The sequence below is a fragment of the Hordeum vulgare genome, chromosome 3H (assembly GCF_904849725.1).
Source record: "Hordeum vulgare subsp. vulgare chromosome 3H, MorexV3_pseudomolecules_assembly, whole genome shotgun sequence".
NCBI classification, from domain to species: Eukaryota; Viridiplantae; Streptophyta; class Magnoliopsida; order Poales; family Poaceae; genus Hordeum; species Hordeum vulgare.
Window position 1 is genome coordinate 590,475,320 of NC_058520.1, and position 19,313 is coordinate 590,494,632.

Here is a 19,313-nt window from a genome sequence, read left to right on the forward strand (position 1 = left end):
AACTTATTTGAACTCCATAGTTTTTCTGGGTTCAAAATGCACCATTCAAAGCCACATCATCAATTTACAACCCTTTCATTATTATGAGCTATAAGACCATGAAATTGAAAAACATTTCAAATGAACTCTGAAAAGGTTCCAAGTTGGCATGGTATCATCATTTCACCCACATAGCATGTGCGAGAAAGTTGAGAGGGTTACGGCAAAAATTGGATGCCCTTCGTGTACAAAACGGACAATCTATTTCGAAGTATCAGGGTTTCATATAGAAACTCATTTGTTACAAAGGGATTTCATTTTTTTGAACTTATTTGAACTCCATAGTTTTTCTGTGTTCAAAATGCACCATTCAAAGCCACATCATCAATTTACAACCCTTTCTCACTTCATTTGTTATTTTTCATGCATTTACTGATTATTTTGAGCTATAAGACCATGAAATTGAAAAGCATTTGAAATGAACTCTCAAAAGGTTCCAAGTTGGCATGGTATCATCATTTCACCCACATAGCATGTGCGATAAAGTTGAGAGGGTTACGGCAAAAACTGGATGCACGTCGTGTACAAAACGGACATTCTCTTTCGAAGTATCAGGGTTTCATACGGAAACTCGTTTGTTACAAAGGGATTTCATTTTTTGAACTTATTTGAACTCCATATTTTTTCTGTGTTCAAAATGCACCATTCAAATGCCATATCATTAATTTACAACCCTTTTCGACTCGGGCATTAGTCCCGGTTCGTAATGTACTCCAAAGTGTGTCGGTCACCGTACATCCATTGGCGGTTCATCTCTATTATAAAATTAAGTATATATCAAAAAACCATTGAAGAACAAAATAAATAGAGAAATGACCAAATTAATACAAGTTCATCATCACATTAAAACCAAAGCACAATAGTGATCAAATGTTATTATTGAAAAATAAATACATAAAGTTCTCTCGTAAAACAACATACAACTATGTAAAACATTTAAATGCAACAACAAACGCGATCAAAATCGCAAGTAAGGTAACAATTGACCCAACAACATAATGATACCAAGCCTATTTATCAATGACATATTTTCTAATATTGTTAATCTTCAAGCGCATTTCATCCATCTTCAAGCGCATTGCATCCATCTTCAACCGCATCGCATCGATCTTTATCTTGCGATCGTCAATGACCTCGGCAACATGCAACTCCATTTCCATATTCTTATCCTCAATTATTTTCAATTTTTCCTTCAAGTATTTGTTTTCTTTTTCATCCAAAGTTAACTTCTCGAGAAGCATTTCTAGGTGGGTTGGAATTTCCGGTTCACATACCTCCTAGATTAAAAATATATGTCACGTTGGTCATCATAATTGTCATAAACAATAAATGAACCAAATAGTTATGAAAAGATAATATATACCACATCTGAATCATAGACAGGACGAGGGCCGACGGGGGCGGATACCAAAACCATCGCACTATATAATAACAAGGAATAATAAAAGTAAGAAAATTAGACAAGTATCTATCTGAAGTCAGAATTTTTTCTTTCAGAAAGAAAATAAGAACAAGAGGCTCACCACGGTGGTGCCGGCGACGATATCGGCGCGGGCGATCGGCGGCGGTGAAAACGGGGCGGAGACGGGGCGTGACGGACCGCTAAATCTAGACAAGTCTCGTTGAAAATGGAGCTCGGAGGTCGAGTTTCGAGAGGAGAAAGCTTAACTAGTCTGGCTCGGGCATTTCATCGAACACCTCATGTGCATAGGAGGTGAACTAGAGCACCCAAATGCCCTCCCCTCGCCGGCTCGACAAAAACAGAGCACTGTGGAGTGCTCTGCCGCGGCGGTGGGTATATATGTAGGCAAGTTATTTGTCCCGGTTCGTGGTATGAATCGGGACTAAAGGTTGTGGGCCAGCAGCGAGGACCATTGGTCCCGGTTCGTGGCTCGAACCGGGACAAATGGTTCCACATGAACCGGGACCAATGCCCATGAGGCCCCGGCCGCCCCCTGGGCTCACAAACCGGGTCTAATACCCCCCATTAGTCCTGGTTCTTGAAGAACCGGGACTAATGGGCTGGCCAGGGACGAACGGTAGCCCTGTTTTCTACTAGTGATTTGCTTTCGAGTTCTCTCTATATGTAGTAGCTACCGTCGACCAAGCACGGAGAAAAGAGGCCACTTCTCTCTATATGTAGTAGCTAGCTAAGACAATATGAAACCCCTGAAACCCTCCAAAACCCCTAACCCCCTTCCCCCTAAAAACAAAATACCCCAGCACCTGCGAGCTGCTGACGCGTGGCCGTCTTTTGGTCCCGGTCGGTGTTGGCAACCGGGACTAAAGGTCCTCCTACATGGGCGCCCCGCAGTGCCCACGTGGAGCTCCTTTGGTCCCGCGTCGTAAGCCAATCGGGACTAAAAGTGATTGGCATTAGTCCCGATCGTTTTGTCCTGGTTGCCGAACCGGGACTAAAGGCCCCCTGGAACCGGGACAGATGCCCTGTTTTCTACTAGCGAGACTTGTTCATATGCGTATAGGCTTAAAGTTGTATATATGTAACTATCGCAATATAATAAGTTGCATGGTTACCAATAATATTCCTCTATGAGAACATTAAATTTTATTACCTATGGTGTTCTTAACAAATCTTATATTTCCTTAATGGTGAAACTCTGTTACTATTGTAAGATATCTCAATCTTGGAAAAATAAACCGAAGAACATTATCAGATATATGCTTGAAACCTCATATATCCTTCAAATTAGTTTAGTGAGGGAAAACAATTGGCAAACAAAGAACATATCATGCTTAAGTGAGCTAAAAAAAATCAAAAAATTATATAACTAATAATTTCGAACTAAAGAGATTAAACAAAATAATTTAATTGATTTAGAATTTCAAGAACCTTGTAACTTCACACTTTTGTTGTACTAAGTTTGTGTCATTTAATATGTACCAGAGTGAGCATATGCACTTAAATCACGTCTACGAATATGTATAAAATTTAATTTTGGTTCATAAATAGCATCTCTAATGGCAATGCCAAAGCTGGAAAAGGGTTATGCTCGGGACTAATATTCTTGAGCGATAAACTCTTGTGATTTTTTTTCATTTTGTAAGAAGGAATTGCCAGCAATGTTCTTCTAAGGCCAAGGGAAATAGTAATATATGGCATAGACCTGTCTTTGCCTCCCTATGATGGCCATAGTGGGATTTTTTTCTTTACTTCTGTGTTTAATTACAGGCTACATGCATGTACTTTGCATTGTTATTTTTTAGTGTCCATATATTGTTCTTGGTTGCTTGGTTATAGAGGGTTGTTTAAGGGTGCTCGGTCGTTCACAGCATGAGTGTTAGAGCATTTCTTAATAAATATTGAATAATGGATCATCATTGGCCTTGTATAACTACAGATAGCCATAGGCATTATTTTTTCAAAGAACAATTAAAATAAGAGAAATTATTCAATTGTTTATCTAGTACAAAGACAATATATTTACTAGAACTTGCAATTCAATTTCCCAATCTTACATTACATATGAACGTGACCTCATTAAGCATCGATCCTCACAAGTTACCAAGATGTACTCCCTCCGTTCCTAAATATAAGTCTTTAAAGAGGTTTCATTAATGGACTATATACGAATGTATATAGACATACTTTAAAGAATAGATTCACTCATTTTACTCCGTATGTAGACTCCTAATAAAATATCTTAAAAGACTTATATTTAGGAACGGAGGGAATATATTTTTTCCTAGCCACAACCGAGTGCAAGTAACAGCTTAGAGTGTGGCGTAATACATATATGTGAACTTGTATTAGAAGGGGTGGAGAAAATTGAGAAATTGGAGAGACGTGAATTACAAGCAGGTAGGCGTTACATTTGCTCTCCCTCTATATGAAAATAAAAGACTTTTTTTATACTAAGGGAGTATCAAAAAATATCTTATATTTTGATACAAAGGGAGTAATTAATAGCCAAGCAGAGTAAATACGTACATGTGGGGCTTGAAAGATCTCAACACATACGGCCCCTCAGCAGTGAAGGATAATGGGTCTTTATATGATTAGCACTGACTAACATAAAACACTAATTACATGTCATTACGTACATACAGTTTAACACATGGGTCGTCAGTCTTGACCGATGTACATGGTCTGGAGCTGGAATTCATCAACGCTGGTGACTCCTGTTCATCCTTGGCCTAATCAAAACAAAATATTTTGCTCTTTCTAAATTTAGTCTTGAGTCCCGACAACTGTTCAAACAGACAAAGTACCAATTTCATATTTCTAGCTTTCGCGAGGTCATATTCCATAAAAGTAATTGTGTCATCCGCATATTATAGGATGGACAGCCCTGAATCCACAAGATGTCGAATCAGTCCCCCTATTAGTTCATTAGCGTGACCTAGGAGGACTATGAACATGTCACCTACATTGTTGAATAAGATTAGGGACAACGAATCTCCCTGTCTTAATCCTTTATGGGTTTAAAAATAATGACCTATATCATCATTCATTTAGATTCCAACACTCCCCTTTTGAATAAAGGTATCCACCTGGCTTCTCCAGGCTTCATTGAATCCCTTCATTCACAAAGCTTGTTGTAGGAAAGACCATTTTACTTTATCATATGCTATTTTGAAATCCACCTTGAAGACAACCCCATCTAGTTTCTTGGAGTGAATTTTGTGAAGCGTCTCGTGTAGGAAAACAACCCCTTTTATGATGTGTCTACCCGGCATGAAAGTCGTTTGATTGGGTTGCACTACAGAATGGGCTATCTGCTTCAACCTATTCGTTGCAACTTTAGTAAATATTTTGAAACTAACATTGAGCAGACATATCGGTATGGACTGCTCAATGCGAGAGGCCCCTTCTTTTTTGGCAACAATGTAATTGTTCCAAAGTTTAGATGAAATAATTGTAGCTTCCGGCAAAAAGATCATGGAACATGGACATGACATCACCCTGGATGATATGCCATCACCTCTTGTAAAACTCCGTTGGGAACCCATCTGGTCCAGGAGCCTTGTTTTGTTTCATTTGCATAATTGCTTCATACACCTCTTTTTCGGTAAACGGAGCGAAAGCACCTCATTCTCTCCATCATTGAGTTGTGGAATGTCCCCTATTGCTTGCTCATCAAGAGAAGTTTACGTATGGAGGGACTTGTTCTCTAGGTGGACCTGGTTTACATACGGAAGGACTTTTGTAAGGGGTTTACTCAGTTTTTTCTTGATGACATGTACACATGTAGAGACCTATATGAGCCTTATAATTTCAGTGTTCTTTTCTAATGAATCGGTAACTTTAAATGATCTACACCATAAAAACATGGTCCCACAAGATAAATGGTTCTTAATTACTGATTAATGTGGGAATTTTTAGGGAGTGCCAAATTGGTATAAGTATAGATAGAAATATAGATATTTTGGTATAGATGTTGCCATCCACTCATTCCCTATCAAATCATCGAGCCCATGATCCCGTTCCCACATAGTCTCGTATTTAAAAATCACTGGGGCCTGCATCCATGCACGTCACAGTAGCTGAGGAAGAGCGCTGCATGGTTGGACGTAGCTACTGGATTAAGCACTCGGCTTGCATTTGGGAAGGCGATGCTCCACCCAGGGCTCGCTACACATTTGTTCAACCTGGCGGCGGTAAAAGAGCAACCGGTAATCTTTTTTTCAAATGCGCAGAAACTGATCGATAACCAATATATCATGTAAACCGCTTGTGTCTAGGGCATCTCTGAATGCATCCATTCCCTCCCGACTGTGTTACCCACACCATCGTGTTCGTGAGCTTGCAAAACTTCATTGAAATCTCCAATGACATCCAAAGGAAGATTCCTAGTGATCGCAATGCCCCTTGGCATGTCCCATGCTTTGTACCGTTCTTGCTCCTGCGCTTCTCCATAGACAAACATTAACCTAGTCCTAGTGTTGCCAAATTCGTCAATTTGAACATCAAGGTGATACTTTGAGTAACCAATAATCTTGACTTCTATTGAATTATACCATAATGAGCTTGATAGATTCTCTATTCTCGATCTCTCTATTTGAGTCTCCAAAATACAAAACATAGAGGGGGCATGGTACTTAAGCCTGTAGTTCTGTCACAGGTTTGCCAATCACACGATAGTTCCAAGAGAGTAAACTCATTAGGCTTGACTGTGCTCCTCGTGGGAGTCCGCCAATTTTGCCAAAGGATTCTACCATCACCAGTACTATTCTTCTGAGCATGTCTCTTGTCAGCTAACGGTTCTGGACCTCTTGGGGTCTTGCTTCGGAGGGGGCTCAAAGGAATAGTTCATGCAGGAACAACGAGCAACTGGTTCTGTTCGTGCGTCCTAGAGAATAATGGCAAAGCTACTACTGCTTTGCTCGTTGAAGAGATGAAGACCAGACACATCGCACCAATAGGGCAATCGCTCATACTTAAGCCAAGTAGATCTGCCACTTTGAATCCTGGATCATCGAAACCGCGTTTTTGAGTGCCTTGAAAACATTGATCTTTGCCCAAATATGATAGAAATTTCATTCGAAGTCTTGCGACCGGGGCTCCGCAAATAGAAGATCGCCCACATTTCCTTCCAAGGCCAAACAAGATGAGCATACTTGTCTGGCACATAATGTATGTGAGCCCACATATTGAGCTTGTCCAACGCCATTGTTGACGGGTTTAGTCCCACATCGGTTGTGGGAGGAGACATAACACGACTTATAAGAGTGAGGGTGTCCCTTCCTAGCAGGCAAGTCTTTTGGGAGAAGAGGGCCCAAGGCCTGTCATAAGTCGGTGTTGCTCTCCGGTTGGACCTGTTGACGCATGTGGGTCGGAAACGCTGGTGTTAGCGGACCCGGGATTGCGTAACAAGTGGTATCGGAGCCCAGATGCCCGAAATAAATCTCGGTGAGGGGGAGATTGTTGGGTTTAGTCCCACATCGGTTGTGGGAGGAGACATAACACGACTTATAAGGGTGAGGGTGTCCCCTCCTAACAGGCTAGTCTTTTGGGGGAAGAGGGCCCAAGGCCTGTCATAAGTCGGTGTTGCTCTCCGGTTGGGCCTGTTGACGCATGTGGGTCGGAAACGCTGGTGTTAGCGGACCCGGGATTGTGTAACAACTGTTGACGGCTGTGTGATTCCATCATTGGGCATGAGGATAATCGTGATTCCTCTGAAATTCCAGGGGCCGTCCTACATCACGCGCTCCCAATCTCCCTGTCAAAAGAACTGAACGGTGTAGAGATCCAGAACTAACTATACCGAGACCACGACAATCCATTTGGCAGCCTTAGATGGTGCTTCTAACTCATCCTACACGACATCATCCAAGTCCTCCTTGCGAAGCCCTAGATCCGCCATCTTCTCTAGCTCAACCGTAGGTCCCGTGCCCGGCGCAGCCGAACCATCCATTGACATCTTGAGGAACCATCAAAAAGGTGTATTTTCTTTTCTTTTTTTAGAACTTCAAGGCATATAGGTATGCCTTAGGGATTGGGCGCCAATGTTCAAAGGTCCAAACACTGGGCCAACTGGGCCTCAGTTACAATGAGTGAACATCCACCCCTGGGCGAAAGGCTCTAACGCAAAGCCGTACCATCCTCCGCTCTCAGCGGTGAAGTACATCCCGAAAATAAGTGATAGTCAATGTGCATGGCAGTGCTGGCTCGTCAGCTACAGGGAGCAGCCAAGGTTATGTGTACTGGTGCATCTGTCCAGAGTAGCCAAACAGCGGCTAGATATGCAAGTGTCTCTACGTTTATGTTCATGATGTCGGGAAATGTATTTCCACATGCCTCCTATTCACAACATTGTGTGCCATTTTCAGCTCACTGTAATTGTCATTGCGCGCTCGCGCTTTTCTCTTCTTCTTCATGTTGTTATTTTTGGTGCTAGTAGTATTCTGAATTCCTGATAACATACAGTGTTCCTTTATAAGGCGAGTTCTTAGACAATGGACAGCTAGTGAATGCAATAGCTAATGCCTTCGTGCAATATAATGCACCAAAGGACAAGGTTGGTGCACGCATTAGAGTCCATCCAGCAAATATGGAATGAAACCAACATATTACTATAAAAGAATATCTGAACGTTCTGGTTCATCAATCCCGTAGTCTCTAGATGTAATAAAAAGAGAGAAGAGGGATTTCCTAGGCAGACCCCGCAGCTTTGCATGTGCATCGATCTCCTGCATGCAATCACCCAACGCTCGCCAGTTGCTTAGTTGGCCATGGCCACTGTGGTTTATTAACCGATTCATGCATCACCATGCCGTACTACAATGTTTTCTGAAATCCAGTGCGGTCTCCATGAATTTGAGGCGCCTTGCGAAATGTGACACAGGCTCAAAAGTTTGGAAAACAATTGTATGACCAATAGGACTAGAGATATTTTCACTTAACTATATAGCTTCGAATATGTGTTATCTCATAAAATGTTTAGAAATATATCATATGGTAATGCCAAAGAGTAAACGTAGTACTAAATAGTAAACTTTTTTTTCGAATTGTACTTCAACAGTAAACTAACCATGTGTTCTACTTAAAACCATCATCGTTCTAATATTTCATGGAACAATTTTTTAAAATCCATCGAGTCTATTCTCACAAAAGAAAATCGACTATGCCTGTCATGTAATGAAATATGTTTGTAGTATAGCAGAAGAGCACAAAACAAAGAATTAGTATTGCTAAAAACTAAATTACGTGTAATGTGTTAATCCTATTAATTTCTTTAAAAGTAAGTACATGCATAATCGAGTAACACCGTTGTACTAGTAGGGATTGCATTCGATACAACGTTAAAACGTAAAAAGAACCAGACTTTTTGTAGCAAAATAGAGATAACCCTATCTAATTTTTCATCCGTCTATTTTGATTTGGGGCTTATGGCTTACTTCGTAATATATTCAGGGATGACCAGATGAGGCTGCTGCAGCAGAGAAACAAATGGCGATGCCCCGCCATATGGCAGACTTGTGGTAGCCACCTGACATATCCCGACGGCTCGTCCTTCCTACAAGTAGTTAGGCAGCGCCTCCCTATTCCTCGTTCATGAAGTCATTTTTTAGAGAGAGAAAGATCTTTTTTACAAAAATAACCTCTGATTTGTATTGCAACCGAACAGTGGTACAAAGCATCCCAACAAGATAAGAAAACACAAACATGTCCTTGGCTGACGGCGTGCTGCTACCACCTCTCCCACATAGAGCCGGTGTGACCTTGTAATCTTTAGACGGGTCGACACAAATGGTAAGTCTTCAACCTCGGCCCTAGAGGACCAGCACGGCGGCGAGAGAGGAAGGTCGGCTATAAGTTCACCACACTGGCGACACGACATCTCGGAAATCCTTGGAGGACCCCCGCAAGCACAAGACCCTGCCTCCGCACCAACGATGCGGAAGACACTGGCAACCTGATGGAGTGGGAGGGGAGAGCGAGGCTCGCAAGGCTAGGACACCAAGACCGCTTCGTCGCCCAGCCCGAGAACGAAGAACTAGAGCAGTCCAAAAACCCAGAAGGAAGAAAATTATCCCACAAATTGCTTCTGCCTCCAACAAACCTGAGATCCAAATCACTTCTCGATCTGTAGATCAGCAGGAGAGGAAGCTCGTCCACATGCCAGCACCACCAACGTCAGAGCAATATGATCAGCAGGAGGGAACATCGACGAATTTCAACAAATGATGATGCAAATAGTTTCTTAGAGATATGTTATGCACAAAAATGCATGCTGCAGATATGTTAACTATATAATTCGTCAGAGCAAAATATAAACTCATCAGACAAAATTATTGAATCTGCGAGCACACAAAACTCTCTAGTTTCGCGGAACCGCCAAAAAAACAAGAGCAATTTACTCTCACATACCTACGATCACCACTAGATATTGGCAAAGAACATAGAACTCTTGAAGATCCAAGGGCCCCCACCTCTCAGCGCCAAGACGGCAGCCAGTCAAGAGGGGACCAAAAAGTTTCTCTAGCAGTTGCAGCTGGAGTAGTTTCGATGTAGTACAGGAAATATTGTAATGGTAGAGTAATTTGAGAGGGGATCCACTGAATCCCTACAGGGCTTAGTACATTTCTAACCGATCCCTCATATATAAAATTTTAGTCAAGTTTTTTTTTACTTCACTAACCGATCCCTAATATATTACGAAGTAAAAAAATCATTTGCATTTAATTTTGGCCAATGAAACACATTTTATTGCTACTTTATTTCATTCAATGACATTTTAATACATTGGAACACATAATTCTTCAATTCTTCGCTATGAGAACAAGATGAAAGAAAAAAAAACTATAATTAGATATTGTAAAAGATATCCAACTTCCATAACTGTTGCCACTAGTTGGATTAATATTTTCGCTATGTCTTCATTGCTGATATGCAGCTTCTCGAGCTTGCACACTTTTTTCTTCTTTGGTTCCGAACAAGTAGATGCTGCTTTGCATCGAGTCTCGTCTCTAACCTCTATTCAGGCAACCGTCGCTCTTTATGACCGGCAACAGTGAGCCGACGAGTCGTTGGGCCAGTGTCGAGACCGATCGGCGGCCGCGCATGTTTTTGCCGGAGAACCGCCGACAAGAGAGATCAGACAGGCCACAGGAGGAATCAATACATGCATGCGACGTGAAGCCGTCATCATCGGAGCTATACAGTTTGATACCCGACCAATCCATGGCAAGGCGCGGTCAACGACGGCCGGATGCGCCAAATCCGGCAGTTGATGTAGAAGCTGCAAATCTATCGGTTGTGCGTTGGCTATGAGGCAAGAGCTTACAGAGCGTCTGCGGTGGGGGGTGGTGGCCGGCGGGGAGTGGGAGGGGTGGTGTCGACATAGATGCAGCGCGGGATTAGTGCGGAGAGACAACGAAGGAAATTGGATTTTTTACACAACTGTCGAGCGGTGGAGTAAATATTATGAGGCCGGACGCGGCTGAGGATAATTTAACCTCGAGTAGCCCCAATTGAAAATCGGCTAGATGCCGGTTAGATGAGTAAAGCCAAACTTTTACTCCTCTAAATAATTAATAGGAATCGGTTAGAAATGCCCTTACTTCACTGTTGGGAATTAATCCCCAAAACCGAACTCGGCCAAAGCCAGGTGGGAGTACATAACCCATCCCATTCTCGAGAGCACAATTTTGCAGGCTTCGTCCTTGATATAAGCAGATTGAGCTGCGCTCCATCTCCTCGGTGGCATGCTGGCGTCATATACTCCAACCTTAATAGTGAGCTAGCACGTATTCGTCCAAACCATCCCTAGCTTCCATCAACCATGGCCGGTGGCGTCATGATGAACACGGCCGGTGGAAAGCCATATCCAGGCAAGCTCACCCTGTACGTCGTGTTCACCTGCGTCGTCGCCTCCACCGGCGGCCTAATCTTCGGATATGACATCGGCATCTCAGGAGGTGTCACGTCCATGGACCCGTTCCTCTTGAAGTTCTTCCCAGAGGTGTACTGGAAGAAGCAGGAGGCGAGCACGAGCAACCAGTACTGCCGGTACGACAACCAGCTCCTACAGGCCTTCACTTCCTCGCTCTACCTCGCCGCCCTCGTCGCCTCCTTCTTCGCCTCCACCGTCACCCGCGTCCTAGGCCGCAGGTGGTCCATGTTTGCCGGCGGCTTCGCCTTTCTCGTGGGAGCGGCCCTGAACGGCGCAGCACAGAACATTGCCATGCTCATCGTTGGACGCACATTGCTCGGCGTCGGCATCGGGTTCGCCAATCAGGTACGAGGTTCACTCCATTGACTCTTGTGCATAAGATGTGATGTGTGCGTGTGCAAGTATATCTATATATGTCACCATCAAAGTCACATCAGTTCCGTATGAAATTATATGTTGCCCTCAAGGTCACATCACGATTTTGTATGCAAGTATATGTCGCCAAAGTTGAAGCCAGAAATTTCAAAGATCTTGACTGCTTTGTTATTCTGCGTCACTCGTTTGTATCTTACTACCTCTGTAACTTAATATAAGAAGTTTTTTTAACAGTATGATGGTGTTCAAAAGCGTTTAATATTTTGATACCCAGTGAGTAGCTATTGATTAGTTACATTTACAATTGCATCAACAGGTAGGTACGCAGATATGGGAAGAGAATGAGACATATATGCGGCACAATTCATTTCTTTATTTCATTTGTTTAGGATATGCATGGACCTAAGGGGAAGATATATATATATATATATTGAAAATGAATCAACATCAAGTACTAAAAATAGTGTAAAAGAAAAACATGAACTGAAGTGGTGCTAGGTGATGTCTTCTAGTATGTCGTCCATGTCTACCCCACTGCGTTACTATGTGCGGAAATAAATCGATAATTGTGCAAGAAAGTATGAAACTATATATTCATGGTGAATGTAGCCAAAACCATCCAATATTATGTGCACGCCACATAATTTGGGGCATATAGTGAGTACATATGATGAACGAAGTGTGTACAAGTACAATTGAATGACAATTTGATACGCATGCATGCAGTCTGTGCCGTTGTACATGTCGGAGATGGCACCAGCACGTCTACGGGGCATGCTCGGCACCGGTTTCAACCTCATGATCACCACCGGCATCCTGACAGCAGAGCTCATCAACTACGGTACCAACAAGATCAAAGGAGGCCATGGTTGGCGCTTCAGCCTGGGGCTCGCGGCTGTGCCAGCGACGGTCATCACGCTCGGCTCACTCTTCCTCCCAGACACCCCCAACTCACTGATGGAGCGAGGCCACCCAGAGGCATCCCGTCGAATGCTACGCCGTATTCGTGGCACCGACGACATTGGCGATGAGTACGCTGACCTGGTGGCCGCAAGGGAGGTGTCAAAGCTAGTGCAACATCCTTGGCGCAACATTGTGTTGCGCAAGTACCGTGCGCAGCTCACCATGGCCGTGCTCATCCCCTTCTTCCAACAGCTCTCTGGCATTAACGTCATCAACTTCTACGCACCCGTGCTTTTTGAGACGCTCGGTTTTAAAGGGGACACGTCACTCGTGTCGTCAGTGATGACGGGCGGCGTCCTCGTGCTTGGCTCGCTGGTGACGATGCTCATCGTCGACAGGCTGGGGCGGCGGAAGTTGTTCCTGCAGGGTGGCGCGCAGATGCTAGTGTCTCAGGTCGTGGTGGGGACGCTAATCGCGGCAAGGTTTGGGATGAGCGGCGTTGGAGAGATGCCCAAAGGCTACGCGGCGGCGGTGGTGCTCTTCATCTGCTTGTATGTGGCCGGCTTCGTGTGGTCGTGGGGGGCGCTAGGGTGGCTGGTCCCAAGCGAGATCTTCCCACTTGAGATCCGGTCGGCGGCGCAGAGCATCAATGTGTCGGTGAACATGCTCTTCACCTTCGTCATCGCGCAAGCCTTCCTCACGATGCTCTGCCACATGAAATTTGGGCTCTTCTACTTCTTCGCAGGATGGGGGGTGGTCATGACCGCTTTTGTCGCACTCTTCCTGCCGGAGACAAAGAACGTCCCCATCGAGGAGATGGTGCTCGTCTGGAAGGGGCACTGGTTCTGGAGCAGGTTTGTTCGAGACGACGATATCCATGTTCAAAAGCCTTGAACGGAGATGAATATGACATATCATGAAAACCTCGTCATACATGACATCATCCACGTTCAATATCATATTAAAGCATCTTCAATAGTTCCCTCAAAAACCACTTCTTATTTCTTATAATAAGTACATTTAGGGTCTGTCAATGAAGTTATTGGATATGAATGTTGTGCGGCTGAAACAGTTTCCCTTTAAATTCGATCATATAATCTGTTTTTTCCTATTTGTCTTTACACTAATGCATACATATATAGACAAAACTATTTGACCATCAAAATAAAAAGAATTGTCTTCAACACACACTCCCTTCTTCCCAAAATCTTAGGCACCTAATCTTTCTCAAAAGTTCTGAATGTCTATGGCGTGTTCGCACCGAGTTCCTGAGATTCTCTCTTGTATGGTCAGAGTAAACTAACCATAGCTAATGGTGGATTAGCCAACCATGTTTGTAAATGATATCATGGAAGAAACAGTTTCTAACAATGGCCAATTATTTGCGGGAAGCCATGTGCTAATTTCCTTACCGAAAGCATAGACACCCTACATAATAGGAAGGAGGGAGTATGATTCATCCTTATTTGAAATCCAGAATTATGGAAATTTAAATTCACACATAATTAATGGTCGAAATGCATTCAAAGTAAACATGAGGAGATTCAACGCCTATGTAGGTCCCACACGTGCTTCACAAGGTCATCATATAAAGTTGTTCGTGCCCTGTGGAGTCTTCTATCTATCGATGCACTTGGAAAACAATCTCTGAAGAGAATGGTCAACCCTGCTTGGGTTCACAAGACTATATAAATTTTCTTTCCCTCATTCTCATACCAAAAGTCCTATGGCTGACCTCGTTCGGTCTTATATGGTCATATTGTGCATGATGACACAAGTCATCATGCGCCATAAAAGCTTTTTATCTCACTAGCAAAAGAGCCCATGCGTTGCAACGGGAGAAAGAAATATCACACACTCTTAATTTATAAAAAATGGTCTATAATTTAAGAATTTGTAGTTACGACACAAATAAAGATGGTCTTATCCTACAAAAATGCAGTTCAAAATTTCACAGGTCTTCTATTTTAACACGACTTGCACGTAGATTTAATACGTACAAAGAATCAGTCAAGTGACCTTCAGTTTCATCTCTAATCTTGATTTTGTTGACGTGTTCTTCCCCAACCCGGATGAGTACCGGTATGAAAGAAAGACGAATAATGACTTATTTATTAAGATTGCACCCTAGATAGTATTTTTATGAAACGTTTAATAGATAAAATAATATCATATTTAAATTCTACATATTTTTCTAATCAAATTCCATATATAATATGTTAAATTTGAAGTTACGGTTTAAAAGATATGAGTATTTTAAAAAATATTTAATATATACTACGAGTTTAATGTCATAAACAGTAAGGGTTTTTTTATAAAATCACTTCGCTGGGTTTTCCGACCGAATCGATAGCCTCTTTATTATTATGTAAAAATAAAGATAATCTTGTTGGGCCACAAACAATAGCGAATCAAGCTTCGACCAAATGCTAGTGTGACATCTTTCCTACAGCGGGTTGATTCTTCAAGGCATGGCATCGAGTCGTGGTCATGCCCAACAATTAATCAATTTTTGTGACACACCCACCACCCATCTGATCACCAACATCGAAGATCTCACCGACATCATGGAGGACGCAGCCGAGGAGCACGAGGGCAGGGATGAGGAGATGTGCAAGTTTGCGGACAGCCTACAACCAGTCATGGCACTGTTATGCACGTGGCATGCGACCTTTCTCTAGGAGTTCTACATGGTTGATACGCCGAGGTTGATGGCCAGTGATGAAAAGCATCTAATTTTTTTTGAAATAATGTATTTATGCTAGCAAGGGAAAAAATACAAGGTGATGTAGAATCTGATCATCATGCAGAATCAAATTCAAAGTACAAGTCAAAAGGTGATGTAGATGGGTCTTGTACGACCTATGATTGATTTTCACTGCCCTAGAAGTGCGCCCGGCCTGTTGGTAGCCATGTCTTCGTCATATATAAGTAGATCAGTCCCCTAGTGTTTTTCTGGGTTTTTTAGTTAAAATTATTCATTGTGAGGTGCTTCGATTGTGTCGAACGACTTAGCCAAGACTGCTATCGAAACCCCACTTTTATCAATATTTTGTCTATATCCACAATATTAAGATTGCTTTTATCATATTGTTTCTCTTTCTTCGGTGGGTTTTAGGAATAGATCTTCATGCTTATGATAATCTTGTTTCTGGTATCGCAATTGAACTCTAGGAAATTAGTTTAGTGATTTTTAAGTAGCGACTTGGTTGCATGCTGTAATTGTATCGTGAATCGATAGTGATCTTCTAAACAAAAGAACGTACCACAAGACATATTACAACGGAATTGATTAGAAAACTGCCCCCCGCGTCACTTCCTTCCCATGGCGACACGGGTAGCGGCGGCACATGTCTAGCCTTTCTCCCCTCCTCCTCGCACTCAACCTCGCCGCCGCCGGTACGTAGCTCACCTCCGAGAAAAGCCGGAAGGGACCCGACGGCATCGGGCCTTGTTCCTCCACTCGATAGAGGCTAGTTCACGATGGGCAACACGGGGAGGCATCTGCTGGTGAACGCTTGTGTGGTCCTTCTCTGGGCGTCGTGTAGGTTGCCTGGAAGATCACCAGGGAGGCGTCCGTGCACGACAATTATTGTGGCTGCACATGCAATGGCTCTTTGGCCCAGACCGAGGAAACCCGATTTGTTTGCTCCGACGTTGGCCTTCAAGGTCTTTTGTCATGCAGTTTTGCTCCCTCTCTTGCAGCATGGAGGCGTGCAGTTGGGTGTGACAGTGTGGTGCGCGCGGTGCGCACATTGCCGTGGTGGGTGCTTGATTTGGGTCACGAATGTCCTGCGCCTGGAGTAAGCTTTGCTAGAAAAGCATCTATCGGCTATCGCTCGTTTGTGGTTCGATCACGGGAGCTTGGTTGTGCTTTGTGTAGTGGCAGGAGCATGTGCCGTACGGCGTGGTTGGCCTCGGTGACACAGCGGCTGCATGTTGCTGTTGGCATGTATAGGTGGCGACGTGGCTTGTTGGAGTCCTCGTTGCGGTGGTGCTGGTGGTGGTGCCAGTGTCGAGGTATGCAATCCACCATGGTCAGGATCGCCACTGCTAAATGCGAACGAAGCCGCAACTTGGTTTCATAAGGTTCGCAGCAGCCTTACCCCTACCCAAGGTCAGAGGTGGCAAGGCATAAGGCTTTGGGCAAAATCTTTGTTCTTTGACAGGGGTCGTTGCCAGGGATGTTGGCGCCCGTGGGTGTCCTCCGTGGAGGCATTGTCGAAGAGTACTTCCTTACAAGGGCCATGACTGGTTGGAGTGGAATGGACATCGGAGGCTATTAGATTTGCCGAACCACTCGCAAGTTTTGCTGGGGCGATGGAGCGCACTCCTGTGCGAAAGCATTGTTGTGGACCGGGGTCGATGCCAATGATGGTGATGTCCTCAGCCGTCATTTGCCTTCTTGAACACATTTCTAAAGACCTTGCTCTCAATCTCTCTGACCTTGTTTTCTTTTCTTTTCTTTGTTAGTATTGTGGTCTTCCAGCCTAGTTTCACTTATAAAGCGGGTCATTGTGTATTTGTTTTTCCTCTCTTATTGAAACTTCCTTGCACGTCAAAGAAAAGATCATGCCACCTTTGCCTATCAATTTGTATCAAGCCTTACATCACACGATCAAACCCATCCTGATCTAGTCGGATTCCTCTAAGGCACTGTTTATTCTTGCTGGGAATATGTTGACACGTTCCGTGTATAGACATCCCGCAGTGAAAACCAAAGCACTCATGGAAGAGAGGGAGTTTGTTTCCCAAAAAACATAGGAAAGAACAAAACGGTAATCCTCTTCTGAGCACGGGCTTAGCTGCTCCCGGTCAGAAAAAAAATACTACAAAAATTCACAAAAATCTATTTTTTTTGTGTGGTAGATAATTTGATGCATGAGGTCCGCTTCAAATTTCATCTCATTTGGACATCTGAGCAACTCTCAGCAAAAAAGATAAATTTGGTCAAAAAATTTGTAAACAGTCAACCTTTTTCACAGACCAAATTTTGTCTTTTTTGCTGAGAGTTGCTCAGATGTTCAAATAAGCTAAAATTTAAAACGGACCTCACGCATCAAATTGTCTACCACAAAAATAAAATTAGGAATTTTTTTAATTTTTCAAGAATTTCTTTTTATTTTTTTCGTGAGCCCGGGTACAGATGCACCCTGGTGATGAAACGCCCTGCCCAACAAAATAAGATTGCAAATCGGCTAACTAATACATTCCTATAGAGTCTACTACGGTTGTATGGATGCATAAGGCTGGCCATAGTGGGAGTAACTTAATCTAGTATCATGTACTTGGACTAACAAACATGTTTATGTGACAGACAATTAAAGAAAAGGGTTAGAGTAACATAGATGGATAACATAACATGTTAAATGCTATGCTGCTATGTGTTATGCATGTCAATAAATAATGACATCTATGATACTAACTTATGATACTATGCATTATAGAGATAGTATCATACAATAGTATCATATGCATGATACTATTATATGATACTCCCCATTATGACCAGTCTAAAGGTCCTCGGTGTATCTAGGAACATGTGCCTGTCAACTGAAACCCTCTTATCATGGAAAATAAACTCCCATCTTTCCCTGAAAAATAAAAATCACCTACCGCACTGGTCACTTTGTTCTTTGAAAAAGGGTTTCCCCGCTTTGTATTACAAAGCAACCAACCAAACCATTCAGGGATAGGTGCTGGGGCAGAAGCAGCACAGTTACACCCAAAAGAAACGACAGAGAAAGAGCAAAAGAAATAAATATCGACAACGGCGGATCAACAAAAACGAAGAAGCCTCGCGACCGTTGCGCCCACCGAGGATCCTCCACTAGGCTCCAAGACTCCGAAGCGCCGGCACCAATCAACACCTCTAAGAAGGATCGTGACAATGACGACGCTGCTGCCAAGGGTTTTCCCCGATACACGACGAGGCGAGAGGAATGGTAGCCTTGACGCCCTCCGAAAGGTCGGGTGGCACCCACATGCACCACCGCCCTGGTGTCGGCCATGCCGACAGGGGTTTCCCCCGATCCCAACCCGCACCTTGGGCATTTCGGAGTCTGCCACCAAACCAACCACCACCCTGCATCAATGCGGTCTTGAGGCCCCCACCCCGTCTCACCAGGACACCGTGAAGTGAGGACAGAATCACCCAAACACTGGTCGCTAGCTTAATTAAAGTACCCATCACCGAACCGTAGGTCCTGACCACACCCTCTGGAGAGCAGGATGCCGGCCGAGAAGGAGCGCCAATCTTGACTTTTTCTTGACTTGGGTTGCGGCAATATATAAATAAAGCGCCGGCGCCGGAAAGGAAGGCTTCGTTTAGCTTATTCCTCCGTTCCGTTATTTGTTTGCTTCACGTGGTGAAATCAAATCAGTGGTGTATCTAGGTGGCAGCACTAAGTACATACTCCTGACAATTTGCTTGCCAACAATTGGAAAGAGAAACATCTGTATCCCTTCTGTTTCCGTAGCTCTAATTATGCGCAACCATACACGTAGTATCCTGTATAGTAGGAGTATAAAAGAAGACAAACATCCATTTTTTCTGACATCGTCTGTGGAAGAAGCAGACTGAGCTGAGCTCCGCTCCTCGGTGGCCCGAAGGAAGCCCGGCACTATATATTCTACTTT

The 19,313-nt window shown here is 43.5% G+C and overlaps 1 protein-coding gene across 1 annotated transcript; it reads left to right on the top strand.

Moving 5' to 3' along the window:
* Nucleotides 1–11,285: 11,285 nt before the first annotated feature.
* Nucleotides 11,286–13,568, top strand: LOC123440887 (sugar transport protein MST3-like). Its single transcript, XM_045117431.1, has 2 exons — nt 11,286–11,741; nt 12,498–13,568. Exons 1-2 carry the CDS (start codon nt 11,286–11,288, stop codon nt 13,566–13,568), a joined length of 1,527 nt encoding a protein of 508 aa, XP_044973366.1.
* Nucleotides 13,569–19,313: the final 5,745 nt, after the last annotated feature.